The sequence below is a fragment of the Dicentrarchus labrax genome, unplaced genomic scaffold, assembly GCF_905237075.1.
Source record: "Dicentrarchus labrax unplaced genomic scaffold, dlabrax2021, whole genome shotgun sequence".
NCBI lineage: Eukaryota > Metazoa > Chordata > Actinopteri > Moronidae > Dicentrarchus > Dicentrarchus labrax.
In genome coordinates, this window is record NW_026136721.1 from 25831797 (window position 1) to 25847314 (window position 15518).

Sequence of the window (15518 nt, forward strand, 5' to 3'; positions counted from 1 at the left end):
TGTCAAGGACACAGGACAACGATGCAACCAGGTGTGGCATTCTTACAGCAGGATGATACATTCGTAGTGCTACGTTTTCTAAGATTCAGTTCCCATCTATTAACACAATTCAGTGTTGCCCAAAAATCATATTCCGTTTATTTTTATTAATGGACTGTAATGTCTGTCATTTGCCTCCCCAGGTGGACGGTACCTCACCATTCCCGAGGTAGGCAACAAGAGGACTGGGCGTGGGGCCCGGCTGGTCCTCCCACTCACCCCACCCTGGAACGACGGCAATCTGTGCCTGTCGTTCCGGCACAAGCTGGCAGGACACCATGTGGGCATGCTGCAAGTGTTTGTGAAGAAGGGAAAGCAGTACAGTCCTGCAGTCTGGGGCCGGACAGGGGGAAATGGCTGGAGGCACACCCAAATCACATTATGGGGAACAGGCCTGGAAAGTGTAAGTATAACAATTAGCATGTCAAAGACGTTCACTCATACAGTGTGAATTTTAAATTAATATTTTTACAGATATTTTTGGACAGTAGCGAAGAGAAATGTTTTTATTCCTGTTTATGAAAAATAAATCAGAGCAGCATTTCAAAAGACTGGATCTGAAAAAATAAATCTAAGATTGACATCCGCTTTTAGTGGAAACGCTGTGAGTTCTCTTTCATCACAGAACAGCATGGGGTGATTGTTCCTCAGTGCTAGTACCTCAGTGTGCATATTGCTGTTGTTCACCAGGTGATCCTGAAGGGGGAGCGTGGGCGAGGCAGGAGTGGCGAGATGGCTGTAGACGACATCACCCTGAGAAAAGCCTCCTGCTCAGAGGAGCACAATCTGAGGAGACTCTGACTGACAGAACAGAGAAAGGCAGAAAGAAAACAAGAGGGAAAATCATCTCAAAGAGAAGTGACTCTGTTGTGACAACCCCTCACTCTGCCTGGGTTCTCGCTGATCCCCCAGCACACCCCTCCCCAATCCTCCTATTCCTCCCAGCCATCCTGCGAACGATATCCGAAAAATTGTGCGTCTGCAGAACAGTGGGTTTCTCCTTCTTGACGGTCCATGAATAAAAAGACTGAATCGAATGTCATGGGCTGATCCCAGCAGCACACCTAGTCTTTTCAGCCTCCCTCTTACTCCATCACCTTGTTACTCTGAAACCTGCATGTACCTACTTACCATGGAAATGTCCTCCACCTAACACAGCCCTGGCAGCCTTCCAGCCACGCAGCTGAGAGGCCGTCACTCACTTCATTTCTTTCTGGAGAGAGGATCGTTCCCTTACGTATGAGTCTGCTTCTACCTTGCTTTGATCCCTTAACCACAAGCCATTAATTTTTATTTGCTCAATGTGAAAACATGTGGCCAGAGGTGCTTTTTGTGACTGTTTTGATCAGAATATCAGAGATGATATACATTTCTTTGAGGGTGAGAGATTTTAAAAAAAGTATATAAAAGACAAATTGTATTTGTCATAATTTCTTTCAAATCCAGATGACTTCAAATCTGATATAGCCCTTAACTATAAAACCGAATAGAGAGTCAGTTTAACCTTGCTTTTGTTGATCCAATCTGACTTTTCTTCTATGACACAGTTTTGACTGAAACAGCGCAGCTTTTCTTTTGTTGTCTCAGTATTTCAAAGATCTGTTTGGTAGAAGGGGGTTTAAACATTTAGGACCTTTTCTACCCCGATCTTTTATTGAAGCCTCCAAAAGTTGTTTAAACACTCGTGTTTTTCAGATACTTGAAATGTGTGAACAGAATCAGTGTATGATTTTCGACACTTGCAAATCAACAGTTACTTTCTATTATACAGTATGTGCTTTGTTATATTAAGTGCAGTTTGTTATAAAGACGATACCAACAACTTTGTAGGCTTTCACAAATTGTATTATTGTAAATGTAGTTGTGTGTACATACTCTAAAGATCTACAATCCCATTTGTTGTGTGGTTTATACGTTATGTAATTTCATACATCAATATTAATTGGATTTCAAAATGGTTGGTATTTCAACTTTTAATGAAAGAACATGTATACAGATGGAAACCTTGTGTATTAGGAGGCTGTGTGTGCACAAAATGTGTATGTTCATGTGTTATGGTATAATGCTGTCTGTAACTTGGCAAGCACATAGTTGCATATTGTATGCTGTGATAATGAAGGGCATCGGCTGGAATTTTAAGGTTTTCTGTGTGCATGGGTGCATTCACCAAATTCAGATTTATCCAGACCTGTATGTAAATAAAATACATTTGACTGATATGTTATGAAAGAAAGCGTGTTTTTTTTTTCTTATCCTAGTTGCTGACTGCTGCTGCACGGTGTTTACAAGAGAAGCTGATGTAAAACTTTTTTTTAAAGATATCCTTCTGAGTCTTTGACTACTAGTGGCACTGTCGAGCTATGTTTTGATGAGCAGGTATGTATGAGGGCACACACCTAGATTAAGAGCATAAGGGTATGAACAGCAGGTGACGCCATAAAAGATGGCAATCCTCAAATAAAAGGGGAAAAGAAGAGGACAGGAATGTTACTCAAATACTGTACAATTTGAGGCACTTGTACTTCACTTTTGTCTTTTCTTTTCATGCAACTTTATACTTCTACTGCACTACATGTCAGATGGAAATATTGTACTTTTTACTCCACTTCACAGCTTTAGTTTAGTTGTTTTAGTCATAGTCATTAGTAACTTTACAAATGAAACTTCCCAACATTATACAGCTGAAACCATTAGTCGATTGATCTGTTAGTGAATTGATAGAAAATTAAAGGTCCAGTGTCTAGGATTTAGTGACATCTAGCGGTCTAATTGTAGATTGCAACTCCATCTCTTCACCCTTTTTTAAGTCTGGACTATTGATGGGACACAACAGGCATTGTGAAGGTGTCACTTTGGAGTCTGTGGAATTGTGAAAGCATTTATCAGAATTTTTACAAACCATTCTATTGATTAATCAAGGAAATTATTAATCCATAATGAAAATAATCATTTGTTTAAGTACTATACAAAATAGTTAAAAATTAGCTCCAACTAAACCAACTACAACAGTAAAATCCTGTTTTTATAATGTTGAATTAGTAGCAATAATCTAAAGATGTAATATTTAAATACTGATTATACTTACATACTTTAACTCACTTTAAGTAACATTTTCAATTCAGACTTTAACTTGTCACAGTATTAGAGTATGTTTACAGTGTGTCATAAGTACATTTACTAAAAGATCTGAATACTTCCTCCAACACTGCAGCCATTTGACGTTACAGTAACAATGCAGATTTAAAAAATTATATAAAAAACCTTAGAAAATATCTGAAGAGGTAAGAAATGCATTGATCGTGTTTGATTAAACCCTAAACTTGCACACAATACATACATTTTGATGAGGAACAAACACAAACCTGAGTGAAAGCTCAAAAGGATACCTTTGATATAATGATGCCCCAGAACTTCAAACTATTTCCCATATGCTAGGCCTGCGTAAAATGATCAAAGTATCAAATCACAATATTTCTCTTATTTATGTCAGTATTAAGGAAGGACTGTCCTTGATTTATTCAGCACCAGTTTGATAAGAAAATCCAATTACTTCTGCATCCCAACATGTGAATTCACTTTCTTCTCCAATCAGTTTCTTTACTGTTTGCAGGTCACATTGCTTTATTTGGCACAATTTGATATAAGACTATTAGTCAACTTTGGTATTCAAGATCTCTTTTATGAAGAATAATTTATTATTTCAGCATTAGAGTTTGACAAGTCCTAAAAAAAATCTTGATTCAAGACAGTGTATGCGTATGCAACAGAAGGCCTTATTAAATTTTATGCAAATAAAAAGATTGAAGGATCAGGTCATTTGATTTAATTTGAAGATGTTGAATTATTTTTTGGGAAATTAAATGTTAAAGAATGCCATGGAGAGCACAACAGTCTTCATAGCACATAACAAAGGTTTCAAAATAAAAGGAATGAAAGGAAGAAAAAAAAAGGTCTTTGCAGATGACAGGCACAACCTGATGATGGAGAGCAAAGCACTTCTAGTTTGCAAACTGGTAAGAGGCAGAAGTATGCATGCTTTGATTAAATATTTCATTTTCCTCACAGACATTCAAAGATATATTATCTTTATTTATACCATGGCCATTGAGCATACCTGTGTCTCAAAGCTGGCGGGTGTGTGATAAAACTGAATAATAGCAGACATAGTTCCAGTCAATAATTGGACCATCATTATAAATAAATGTGCAAAGTATATTGAACAGCAAGCAACCACAATACATACTCTAACTGAAGTGGGTCAAACTGACTACTTTAATATAAACACAACCTTCATGTTTTTTTGGGGGCGCAGGGGTGGTTCTATGGTGGGTGGCCGTCATACTGTATAAGTGAAATAAAGCACTGAGTGGAGGTCACCACTTCACCTTTGCCATGTCAGTTTTCTTCTTTCAATATATTTCACATTCATGGAAACACTTAAGCCGGTGAATGTGCTCGCAGCAGGGAATGAAACCTACTGTACATTTGTACGAGTTCAGCTTAGGTGAACTTTGGAGTGTGAATTGATGCTTCTGGCCAATAGGAAATATAAGTGTGATGGTCTCTAAAGAGACGGGGATCATGGCTAATATTTCTTTTTCTCTATATAACTCATATGCACACACGTACAGCAAACATAGAAAATGAATCAAATTTTTGTTTGCTCAAATTAGGTTTGCACTTTCGATATTAGATCAGTCTCCAAACAGATGATTCTCCGAAGTCCTGTCACTGACCTGTGATGAAATACTGTTAAAAACTTCATTTTCCCTCAGGGCAGCTTATTTGGGACAAAAAGGGCAAGCAAACAGTCCCTTTATTAAGATAAACCACCGTAGCTGAAAGGAATCCAGAGGGCAGAAGCAATAGCTAACACAAATGTGTGTATTTGCCTGTATCTCAGTGTTTGGGTGTGTTTTCCTCTCTGTCATTTCCCAGTTGTCTCTAGAAGGTTGGAAAAGTCAGGCATTTTCTCTCTTTTTCTCACAAGCACACACACATACACCCAGCAGGAGGCAGAGAACATAATACAAGAAGGAAATATCAAACACCTTTTCAGTTCATACAGTATAGAATAAAGCCTGAAGCTTCTGGCTGAATAAAGAAGAAAGACCTTCCCAGACTCTGTTACACTTGTTCCATGGAAACAAGAAATCTATCAGTGCTAATGGGACATTAATGAATGTCATAAGAGGAGATAAATGGTGACGTTAACTATGAAGGAACTTTCACCAACAGTAGTGATGTCCTTCATCATGCATAAGAACAGGACAAACAGGGACAGGCAAGGGTTAAACCCCAATTTGTCAGACAGCCAAACAGTGCAGGTTTACTAAATTGCAACTGGACTTACTGTACCACCATTTGACTATGATTTCATTATCAGAAGTGCTCGGTGTTACATCACAGATAAGAGAGATATGAAGGGCATTCAACCAGAAAGAACCCTTCCTCACCTGTTGAGTGCCAATTTGCCGACCTTCTGTCGGTCTTTTACTGCAGTTATTCAAGAGCTGTGTGATCAGCTACCTATACCCACCCTTTGTAGATGTTATCGATGAATCAAGTGAATCATCAATAGATCATTCTGTCTGTTAACTCACAGATTAATCCATCACTGTTGAAATGAAATGAAAAAAACTTGCCTCTAACAATGTTGAATTTGGACAGGAGATCTGCACACTGCACTAATAGCTCCCAGTAGATTTCACAGAGCAAAAATTTGATCTAACAGAGATCTTTGTCAGGCATTGGAGCTATCAGTAATCTGTCGTGCTGAAGGAGAGGTCTCAGAGATTAGGCTCGCAAAGATGACTCAACAGAGAAGCTGTCAGAGCAGATGACCATTGGGTGTTCTCAAAGGGGGGCAGAAATAAATTGGGGATGAACTTGGAAGGTGAAAGAGATGACTTTGAGGGACTTGTTAGACATGCCCTCTGAATAGGGGTCAATGCTGGAAGATTCAGGCTTCTTGTTGGTAGAGATTGTTGTAGAAGTCTGAAGGCTCTCAGTGGCAATGTGCTGTGGGTGAATGAGATGAAGGTTCTGGATATCACCAAGCTACCATTGATGGCGCTGCTCCGCTTGAAACGTAAGCAATCAAGCAGGCCCTTATATTGACATTAAGTTGCCTGTCAACCTAGTGACAATGCCCTCACAGACACAATGGATCTACAACACTTAGAGGAAGCAGGAGGACTTTGATGAGGGATGGTCACATTGGCTGTTCTGCTTACTCTGTGTCTACCACAACCCCAAATACGCCTTTAAAACAGCCAAAATCTTCACTGTTAGTAACAGTCACAAACCACTGTTTATTTGCTGTCAAAATATTGCATTAAAAAAGCCCTCAGAGCAATCGGCGCAATGGGAGTACCACACAGTATACATACATAAAATCTAAGCAGCTCAATTTACATGTATTTCTGATGGAAATTGATTTAGTCTCCATGTGGCAAACTTAATGTAGAATGAAGATGACAGCTATTTTTTAGGACTTACTTAATTTGATGATAGATAGCTGAATGCAAATAACCTTTTCACTACAATTTGAAAGTCAACTTGCACAACCTCAAAAGTGTCGTTTGAATATGATTTTATTATTGGTAAAGTTACATTGCATGATAGGGCAGGTGTAGGTACATAAATGCTTATCAGAATCTTATGGAAAGAAAATTAAATGAGACAATGGAATATACAAGACTGATCAGTTTGAGGCAAAAATATAACAAGGGCCTAGACTGAGCAAGCAGAACTGTTGCTAAAATGCTTGGATTGTTACATTTGCTCACTGCTAACACAGCAGTGTTAAGCAGTGTTGTGTTTTGCATACAAATGTTTAAATTTATTGAGAGTGCCCACTGGCAAAGTTGCCATGAGAGGGTTTAAAATGAGCTTTAGACAATTACGGTATAAGGACAATATGAAAAGTCATCACTGGAAAGTTGAAAGACTAATTAGGCTAATTAGGTTTTCCTCATGAGGACACCAACCCTGTGGGGGGAAAGAGATGATTAATCAGCAAACTGTCCATAGTCTGAGTCATGAATGAGGTCAAACCTTCATTCACTGCAATATTCAAATAGCAACACTATTTTCCACCAAAACAGGGTCCATGTATGTGTATGGGACTTCCAGACTCTTGTTTCTGGTTTTGATCACTGTACTTAAAATCTCCAGTTCTCCTTGATAGTGCTTTATCATCGTGCAGGGAACCTCCTCAAAGAAATGCTCATCTGGATACTGGCCGAGCGGGACCTGACAAAACATAATGTTAACAATATGAAGAGCAAGACACGGCCACCATTTTTATGCTACGTTTCTTTGCTGACATAGGGTTTCAATAAAACTGTAATTCCAAAAATATTCAGATGCAGTTCCAAGAAGAATGCATGTTGACATATTTACAGTAAAATATAGTATAATTAAGATATGATGAAATGTGTTTAAATACTACAAACATTAGTTTGATAGATATAATTTTGTATGCAGTCTCTGGCACTTACGAAGTCGGAGGACTGCTTGCTCAGAAGCCACATGGTGGACATGCCCTGCACTGTTGTGTTGACGTCAGGCAATGTCTGCAGCATCGTGACCTCGCTTGTTGTCCCCTTTGTGGTTGGTGGAGGACGCTGAAGGGAGATGGGAGTGTTGGGCATCCAGCCACCATAGTCATACTGCAATTGATGAGCAAGTCATTGACAAAGATTAAACGTATTTAAAGGCACCATGTATAAAATATATAATTCAAGATCAAAGTTAGTTAGACAATAAATGTCTGTATTTCATAATTCAATTTAAAATAAAAGACTTCTACACAAAAAGATAAAAAAAGGAAACCGACCAAGTCTATATAATTGATTATAGTAATGCACCTGTCCAGAGTTGACAGCCGAGTGCTGGCCTGAGCAAGTGAAAATCACCATGGTGACAAACTTGACCAACTCAGCCACAGTGCGAAAGGTTTGAGGGATTCCTGTGAATTCACGAAAACAGCAAGAATGAATACACTGAGATCAAGAAAAATGTATTATGCAGAATAATATAAAATAACAACTTTCTGAAAAACAAAAAATCAGCTTGTCTTTAAGCACACCTGTGCATGCCTGGGAGAGGAATCCATGTTCAAAAATGTCTTGAATCCATTTCTGCAGCTCAGAGTCTTGGCAAACCTCAGCATCAGTCTTGTAGTAGTGGCCAAGCACTCCCTTCACAAACCTTTAAGGAAAAATACTTTAAACTACAACATTGTGACAAATTCTAATCAGGTTTTAGACCTTACACTGCAGTCCTTTCAGGAGCATCTGACATATTGTTTTGCTCTTTCTACAATTTTGTATCATTACTTTGACATCCTTCAGGAACACTCATGTCACGTAGCAAATGTAAAGGGCAATACAGTTTGACTTGGCATCTACTCTTGGAGATGCTCCCTGCTGCTGCAATACAGCATATTAGCATGAAATAAATTGAAACATGAGGGGTAACATGCAAGAGGACTTGTGAACAACCCCCAAGACCCAGATGTGAATTGGTACTACTCTTTTCTGGGGGTTGTGGTTAGAGCGTTATTATACTTGAAAAATTTAAATAATTTTCTTTCTGTTGCCTTTTTGAGTTCATTCCATTTGTGTAGGGAGCTTGTTTATTGTGCTTCATATCACTTAGACTTTCCAAACATTACTTGGTGAGGGCAGTGAAGCCAGTCCCTGCTGTGCTGCCTACCTACTACATTTCCAAACAACCCACAGAACTTGGCTCAGTTCACTTGTGTGTCTCTGTAATATGACACATCACTTCTTGGCCACCTGGGCACTGAGAAGACTTTCTGGCACAAGTTGTGCCTCACTCCGGTTGAAAGAAAGGAACAAATCAGGATATGAACATTATTATTAGGTGTAGAATTATTTTTTGTTTTCATTCGAAACCTAATCACTTGGACTGCAAATACAGCAATAAATGTTATAAAAGTGAAGGTTTAAGTTCATTTTTTTGTATTATTACAGTACATTGCCAGTCCCTATAATACCTGTGGGTGATATCCCAAAGCTTGACTCCGTCATCTCTGTAGTAGAAGTTTGGTACACCCTCCAGCCCACGCTCAGCAATGTGCTCTGGCATGCAGAGGGAACTGTAGGTCAGTGAGGACAGTGATCTCTTCAGGATTGTGATCATACCCTCTCCACCAGAGGCTGCAAACTAGAGAACAGTCAAATATGTGAAGAATATAGTTAGAGACGAATACTGTACATGATATTGGTCTACAGGGTGTGTTGGTCTTTGGGTACCTGTGTGAAAACTCCACTCTCAGATATTAGAACAAGTCGAGCCAAGTAGTTGATCTGCAGAGTGTAGCGAGTGTGGGGTATGAGGAGCTGAGGGAGAGAGGGAGTCAGGAATCTTGATGCTTCAGTGTGAAATACTTACAAATATATACACACTAAAAAAATTAGGGTGACGGTTAAGATACAAAAATTAAAGTTGAAAAAACTATGACTGCAGTAAGTTCAGTATTGTTTCTTGCAGTTACCTTGTACAGTGGATGCACCATGGGAATGTTGCGCAGCAGTGACACTGCAAACACTTCAGCCAGCAGGTGAGTGCGCAGCAGATGAACATTAAGTTGATGCTCGTTGAAGTCTGCACTTCTCACAAAAATCTTGGCCATCAACCAGTCGTACTCAGAATCAGTAGGAAAGAAGATGGGATTGTCATCTGCTGGAGTCTGCTTCAGCTGCAGGAGAAGGAGATGATGATTCATTCATCATCACAATCATTAAAACTGCAGAGTGTGTCTTTAGGTGATCGTTCCCAAATTTGTTGAGAAAGTAAACCAAAAGCAAAAAGTGAAACCAAGAAAAATGACCAATTATTAAAGTGTTGGGCTGCTGTTGGAAACTGTCTTTCAAACTTTTCGGTATTTTTCTAGGAATACATTTTAAAGTTAAAGTTAAAATGTGGCAAGAGGGATTTTAAAAATTCTAAAGTAGGTATTTCACACAGTCTGACTGACCCCATTGCTTAGTTGGCTGACTCAGATGTTCAAGCTTTAAATATTTTGAACAATAAGTCTATTATAATGAATATCAGCCATTATAATCCACTGTTGTTTTCAATACATTCATTCATGACAAAAGTGTTCTTCTATTATTCATTTACACAAAACCTGACATCTGCTTTATGTAACTTGGTAACTATAAACCAGCTGCTGGACAGCTGTTATGTATGTAAGCTGTGAATCAGACTATGGATGGCCTGTCACTTCAATGGCGATGACTCATACAGCTTTTATCCAACTATCAGTAGAAATATATAGCAGTAAAATATTTGTGAGGGAAATAAAGTGTGTCTACTGAAGCACAATCAAATCCATACATACACTATAAAACTCAGTACACACCAACTCTGATTGACAGGGTTGTGGCTTATTACATAGCAGGCACTTATCTGCATGTCCTGTAGCATCATGTATTTAAAACAAAATATATGATCAGTAGGCTATTCTAGAAAAGATCCCTAACTAAATGTTACTGAAGGAGTCCACATGATGGTGCTATAAAGAAATGTTTATTCTCAAAACATTTCAAATAAGCCTATAAACCCAATGTCCTCTGTCTAATAAACTCAAAACTCAATTAAACCTGCTTCATCTGGCAGTAAATCTCAAAACCACCAATCTCAGTCTCACCTGAATAGCAATCGGCATCAGCTTTTCATCAGGGGTTTTGTGGAGCAGGACGAGAGGAGCCATCAAGTACTGCTTCTTCCCATTGATGGTGTTTGCTTTCACTCCATCCAAACGCTTGTAGTCACACAGGAATATGTTGCCTTTCTGTTTTAAATTTTAGAGCTATTATAATTTTCGCAGTTTGGTAAGCTGAGAAATGAAGTATAACAGGCCGGTCACAAATTTTAAATTTTGACATGGACCAACACTTTATTGCAGTGCTGTTGTCCACACAAACAGACTGCTATGTTATTATATGATCAACAGTGAAGTTCAACAGTTTAAACAAAAAAAGTTTAACAAAAAAGTACCCGCATTTCTTCACTTAAGCTGCTCCCACCGCGGAGAAAAACCATGTCATCAGTGACCGGGAAGTTCTTGGGCAGGGCTGTACAACGTTGGATCAACAAGGGGTTGACAGCATTTAGATACTGGAAGCCAAAAAAGGCATCGTCCGTCCAGTGTTGCTGGACATAGTCTAGAAAAAAAAGCAGGATTCAGGATTATGATTTGTTAATCTGAATTCAATTTAATTCAATTCAATTCAATTCAATTTTATTTGTATAGCGCCAATTCATAACAGAAGTTATCTCAGGACACTTTTCAAATAGAGCAGGTCTAGACCGAACTCTTTAACATTAATTACAGAGACCCAACAGTACCACCATGAGCAAGCACTTGGCGACAAGGGCAAGGAAAAACTGCCTGTTAAAAGGCAGAAACCTAGGACAGATCCTCCGGCTCTAGGTGGGTGGTCGTCTGTCTCGACCAGTTGGGGTGAGAGAGAGAGAGAGAGAGAGAGAGAGAGAGAGAGAGAGAGAGAGAGAGAGAGAGAGAGCGACAGACAGACAGGTGCACAGCAACAACAGTATTGGCAATGGCAGTCAAGCAGTCAATTTAACATAACATCTGCATGTTTTTGAATCACAGAGCAGTGATTAGGTTTGTACAAAAAGCCAATTATTTCTCAGTATTTCAATATCTTGTACCTGATATGTCGTTTTTTTTGTTGCAGAATACTTTGCGAATACCATCAATGTCAGACCAGTTCTTCTCGCAATCAGAGAGTCCCTTCAGTTTCAGCTCTGTCAGCCTGCACGATCAAAATATGAAGCATTCGTATGTCGTTCGTTGATGCACAAAGAAATGTCTTTATTATTATTTATTATTTTATTTATTTATTTAGACAATTGTTGATGTCCTTAATGCTAACATGTATTTGGGCTGGTTCTGTAAAGATTTGTACCATTTAGGATTCGAAAAACTAGTGTCTGATCAAATTTGAGGCTCTCACCCAGTTGATGCAGTGTAGAGAAACTCTGTAGTCTTGGTGAAGGAGAAGCGGACCTCACAAGGCAGAGAAAGAGGGTTGTCTGCTTTAATGCAGTGAGGTAGTCCCTCTTTATAAACATCCCAGCTGGGAAATAAACGACAGCATTATGGTATGAGTGCAGTATGATTCACATTTGACAAACCAGATAATGATTAAAATTACCAGTAAGTTACAGAAAGCAATACAGGATTATGTGTTATTAACTTTGGCAACATTACGTGCATTCTTTGTAGAGTGCAGGATATTATATTAACACACAATACTGGCTCTCACCTATACAGTTGCTCTCTCTGCTTCAGCTCCTTCTCTCTACTGTACTTGCCAAGATGATGATTGTCGTCAAAGATTCTTAGAGCTGAGAAAAACATTATACAATTGATCTTTTTAGCTCTCTTATGTTTGGGGGGCAGTAAAATTGTAATCAGCACATTGTATTGTAATAGTCAAGAACGGTTTGACAAACCTGTTCCTTCTCTGAACAGGTGAACCTCATTGTCAGCGATCCAGCGGTAGATGGGAAAGTTGTAGATGTCTCCCTCTGGGGACTTCACTTTCACCTTGCAGGGAAACCAGGAGTCTTCAGGGAACAGTGGGAGAGGCTTTTTGTCCACCTCAATCAGCACCAGCTTTCCAAGAGAGGTGGGGCAGGACACCGAAAAGTTAGACTCCTGCAAATAGACAAAGAGAAGGTGGGAGAGGCTCTTTTCTCTGTCTGTGCGCAGATGCATAGCCAGTAGTAACACAAACGTAGGTGCAGTTGCAAATTGCCAACATTTTAAGTGATTTTCTTTGCATATAAGTGGTATTTTTGCAGATCAAGTGCAAAGATTATTTATTTATTTTATTACTTGTAAGACATACAGAGCCCCTACAAAATCACATGAATGCAGTTACTTTGATATTCATTTTTCATCTACGGTAGTACACATTTAAAATAATATTACTATTATCAATGTGGCTATGGTACATAGTGGGTTGTATTAATTTAATTCTCAAATGCTTTTAGGATGCTTGATTCACCCCATTCAAAAGTAGGATTTAATGGCATGTATAGTTGCAGATTGCAACTCCCTTGCATCACCCTCCCCTTTCAAGCACAAAGGCAAAACTACCATGGCTGTGAAAAACGTGAAAAACATGAATAGCCCTATCTAGAGCCAGTGTTTTGGTTTGTCCCTTCTGGGTTATATACAACAGTTCAACATGACTCCAGACAATTCTTATTTCAGGACATTTCACACTTATGAAAACATACCTACATATTTTATTCTTATTCTGCCAATAGATCCTCCTACAAAGTACACACTGGACCTTTAAACAGTTTCAGGGTATTATCATTTATGAATTGATGAATTAATAGACTAAAACCAAAATTCTGAGAATAGATTCAAAAAGAGGAGAAAAAAATCTATTGAATTGAGACTCCAATCTCAAAAATCTGATTTATTTGTCAAAATACCATACTGCATACAGCAAGGGAGTACTTAAACACAGAGAACAAAAAAGGAATTCAGATTGGAGTCTGGATTTTAAATATTTCTATTTGATACATCACAGCGTGTACAGACAGTGAAAAAAGTGCAAACGTTTCAGTTAATGTTGAACTTTCCTCAGTGCCAAATGAGGCATGCATGATGAGTCACCCCATATAATCTTATATATTTTATAAAGACAATAAGAAATATTAACAGAAAACAGGTCACATCTAATTTGTTATTTAAGTCGCTGGGGTGTAGTGTTTAAGGTAAAAGGTATGTCTGCATTCACACTGGAGTGAAACTTGATGCATATTTCCACCATGACTGTATAAAATTCCCGGCTGGGGTACAATCACCGTCACAGCATGCCACTCCTATACTGCCTCAGAAATTTTGTACACATGCATACAATATTTAGGACCTTACTGAATCAATTTTAGAAAATTTCTGCTTTCATTTGTGAGTGAAGTTGATCCACTTACATATGAAGGTGGTAATTTAATATATATTAGAGTGTTATAATTAGGTTAATGGCCTGATCTCCACACAAAATATAAAGGCATATTTGTGTTAAAACATTAGTAGTATGCAAGTTAAAGAAATATGTTGCACATTTCAACAGTAAGTGTGAAATCCAGGGATAATCAAGACTCACTGCTCCCAGGTAAAAGGTGGCTGTCCCTTTAATGCTTGTGAGCCATGTGCGTTTACTCTCCCCATCTGTGCCCACCAGCTTAATGAAGACATTGTTTGTAGTGGTGGCCTGAGCAAGGTTTGCAGTGGTTACAATCACTTCATACTTCACCATTTTGGCTTTGAGGAGCAGAAGAACCCTGGTGGAGAACAAAGAGTGATAATAACCACAGTTAATATAAAAAAACCCAGTGTTACAGTACAGGACAATGTGCAGCTAATTATGTATTAATCTTGCCAAAATGCAAAAATGCAATATTGTGAACCCCAACCTTCTTACCTTACATGTGCTCTTCAAAAAAACTGTCTGCAGAGGGTTTCCGTCTATACATAGCTACAGGACAGATTTTTGGGGTGTGTCCATGATGGATGTCAAGTTGTACTGTAATTTAAGATGTAAGAGCTCAAACTGAACAAATGACTCAACGTATTAGTATGTAAAGGATCTCCAACAGTAATGAAAAAGAATAATTTCCAGTGTAAATGCAATAAGTTGATGTGGAATAGTCTGCAAGCACTTGGAATGAGCAAACGCTGATAGATATGACTAAATATATTGTGCAATATGGAGACCAACCTCATGCAGAAAGCCGAAGAAAATGTCTCAAATGAAAAAGAGAAGAATACCTTACTGTTTTATACTTTTCCAGCAAACAAAGCAATAAAACCCAATTGGTTCTTTCCTCAAAGGTAAACAACTTTCAGCCAATGGCCAGAAGCCATGTAGAAAATCTGTTAATACGTAATCTTAACAAATGTACAGTACCAAATATGGAACTTCCTTGTTATGACCTCACAGAGCATCTGGTTACACTTAATATGTTTTTCAAAGTCTACAATCTTAGACTGTAAAAAAGAGGCTGGACGTAGCTTCCAGGTCTCAAAGGTGAAGCCAATGTGGAAGTGACTTAAACCCACATTCTTTCTGATGGCCAGCAGGGAGCGACTCTGCTGGCTGCAAAAGAGATTGTATGTAAGCTAATGAGAAAATGACCCTGCTACCTACCTCTGTAAACATTTACCTAATGAGTTTATGGTCTCAATTGCTAATTTCAAGTCTTCTTCAATACAGCATGATGTTCATTTAGTAAATGATGGCCCCATGTAGAGTAAAACAGATAATAAAGCAAGGTATACTTTAGGGCATGCCTTCTTGTGATCACAAATCGCTACCACAGCGTGTCCTCTGGTTCTTGGTCAGATCCGATCAGGATAGAGGCACATTAATGCATATCCTCCCCAAATCCAA

At 38.6% G+C, this 15518-nt stretch overlaps 2 protein-coding genes across 6 annotated transcripts in view; one reads left to right on the forward strand and one right to left on the reverse strand.

Moving 5' to 3' along the window:
* Window positions 1-2258, forward strand: part of npnta (nephronectin a) — a 48639-nt gene extending 46381 nt beyond the window's left edge. For all 4 annotated transcript variants that reach the window (XM_051384891.1, XM_051384893.1, XM_051384892.1 and 1 more), the window contains 2 exons: window positions 183-442; window positions 730-2258. In XM_051384891.1, the coding sequence (XP_051240851.1) occupies window positions 183-442; window positions 730-840 (371 nt within the window). In that variant the 3' untranslated portion in view covers window positions 841-2258. The remainder of the gene's footprint in view (window positions 1-182; window positions 443-729) is intronic.
* Window positions 2259-6617: 4359 nt separating this feature from the next.
* Window positions 6618-14879, reverse strand: LOC127354224 (arachidonate 12-lipoxygenase, 12R-type). Of its 2 annotated transcripts, XM_051383996.1 has the most exons (16): window positions 14847-14869; window positions 14550-14651; window positions 14232-14409; window positions 12562-12766; window positions 12372-12453; window positions 12060-12182; window positions 11755-11858; window positions 11077-11243; window positions 10727-10870; window positions 9569-9772; window positions 9327-9413; window positions 9068-9237; window positions 8135-8256; window positions 7914-8014; window positions 7545-7715; window positions 6618-7296 (listed from the first exon to the last, which is right to left on the reverse strand). In XM_051383996.1, exons 3-16 carry the CDS (start codon window positions 14382-14384, stop codon window positions 7117-7119), a joined length of 2013 nt encoding a protein of 670 aa, XP_051239956.1. In that variant the 5' UTR covers window positions 14385-14409; window positions 14550-14651; window positions 14847-14869; the 3' UTR covers window positions 6618-7116. The 2 variants fall into 2 exon arrangements, with proteins under 2 accessions (XP_051239956.1, XP_051239955.1); XM_051383995.1 differs by having other exon boundaries at window positions 14550-14879.
* Between the last annotated feature and the right edge of the window lie 639 nt (window positions 14880-15518).

What these genes read in the sequence shown, in the direction of transcription:
- LOC127354224 (XM_051383995.1), bottom strand. Translation starts at nt 14,384, where the DNA reads ATGGTGAAGTATGAAGTGATTGTAACCACTGCAAACCTTGCTCAGGCC. An exon ending in CTCTACACTGCATCAACTGG is followed by an intron (nt 11,859 to 12,059) that starts GTGAGAGCCTCA and finishes TTGATCGTGCAG; the next exon opens with GCTGACAGAGCTGAAACTGA. An exon ending in CAAAAAAAACGACATATCAG is followed by an intron (nt 11,244 to 11,754) that starts GTACAAGATATT and finishes TTTTTTTTCTAG; the next exon opens with ACTATGTCCAGCAACACTGG.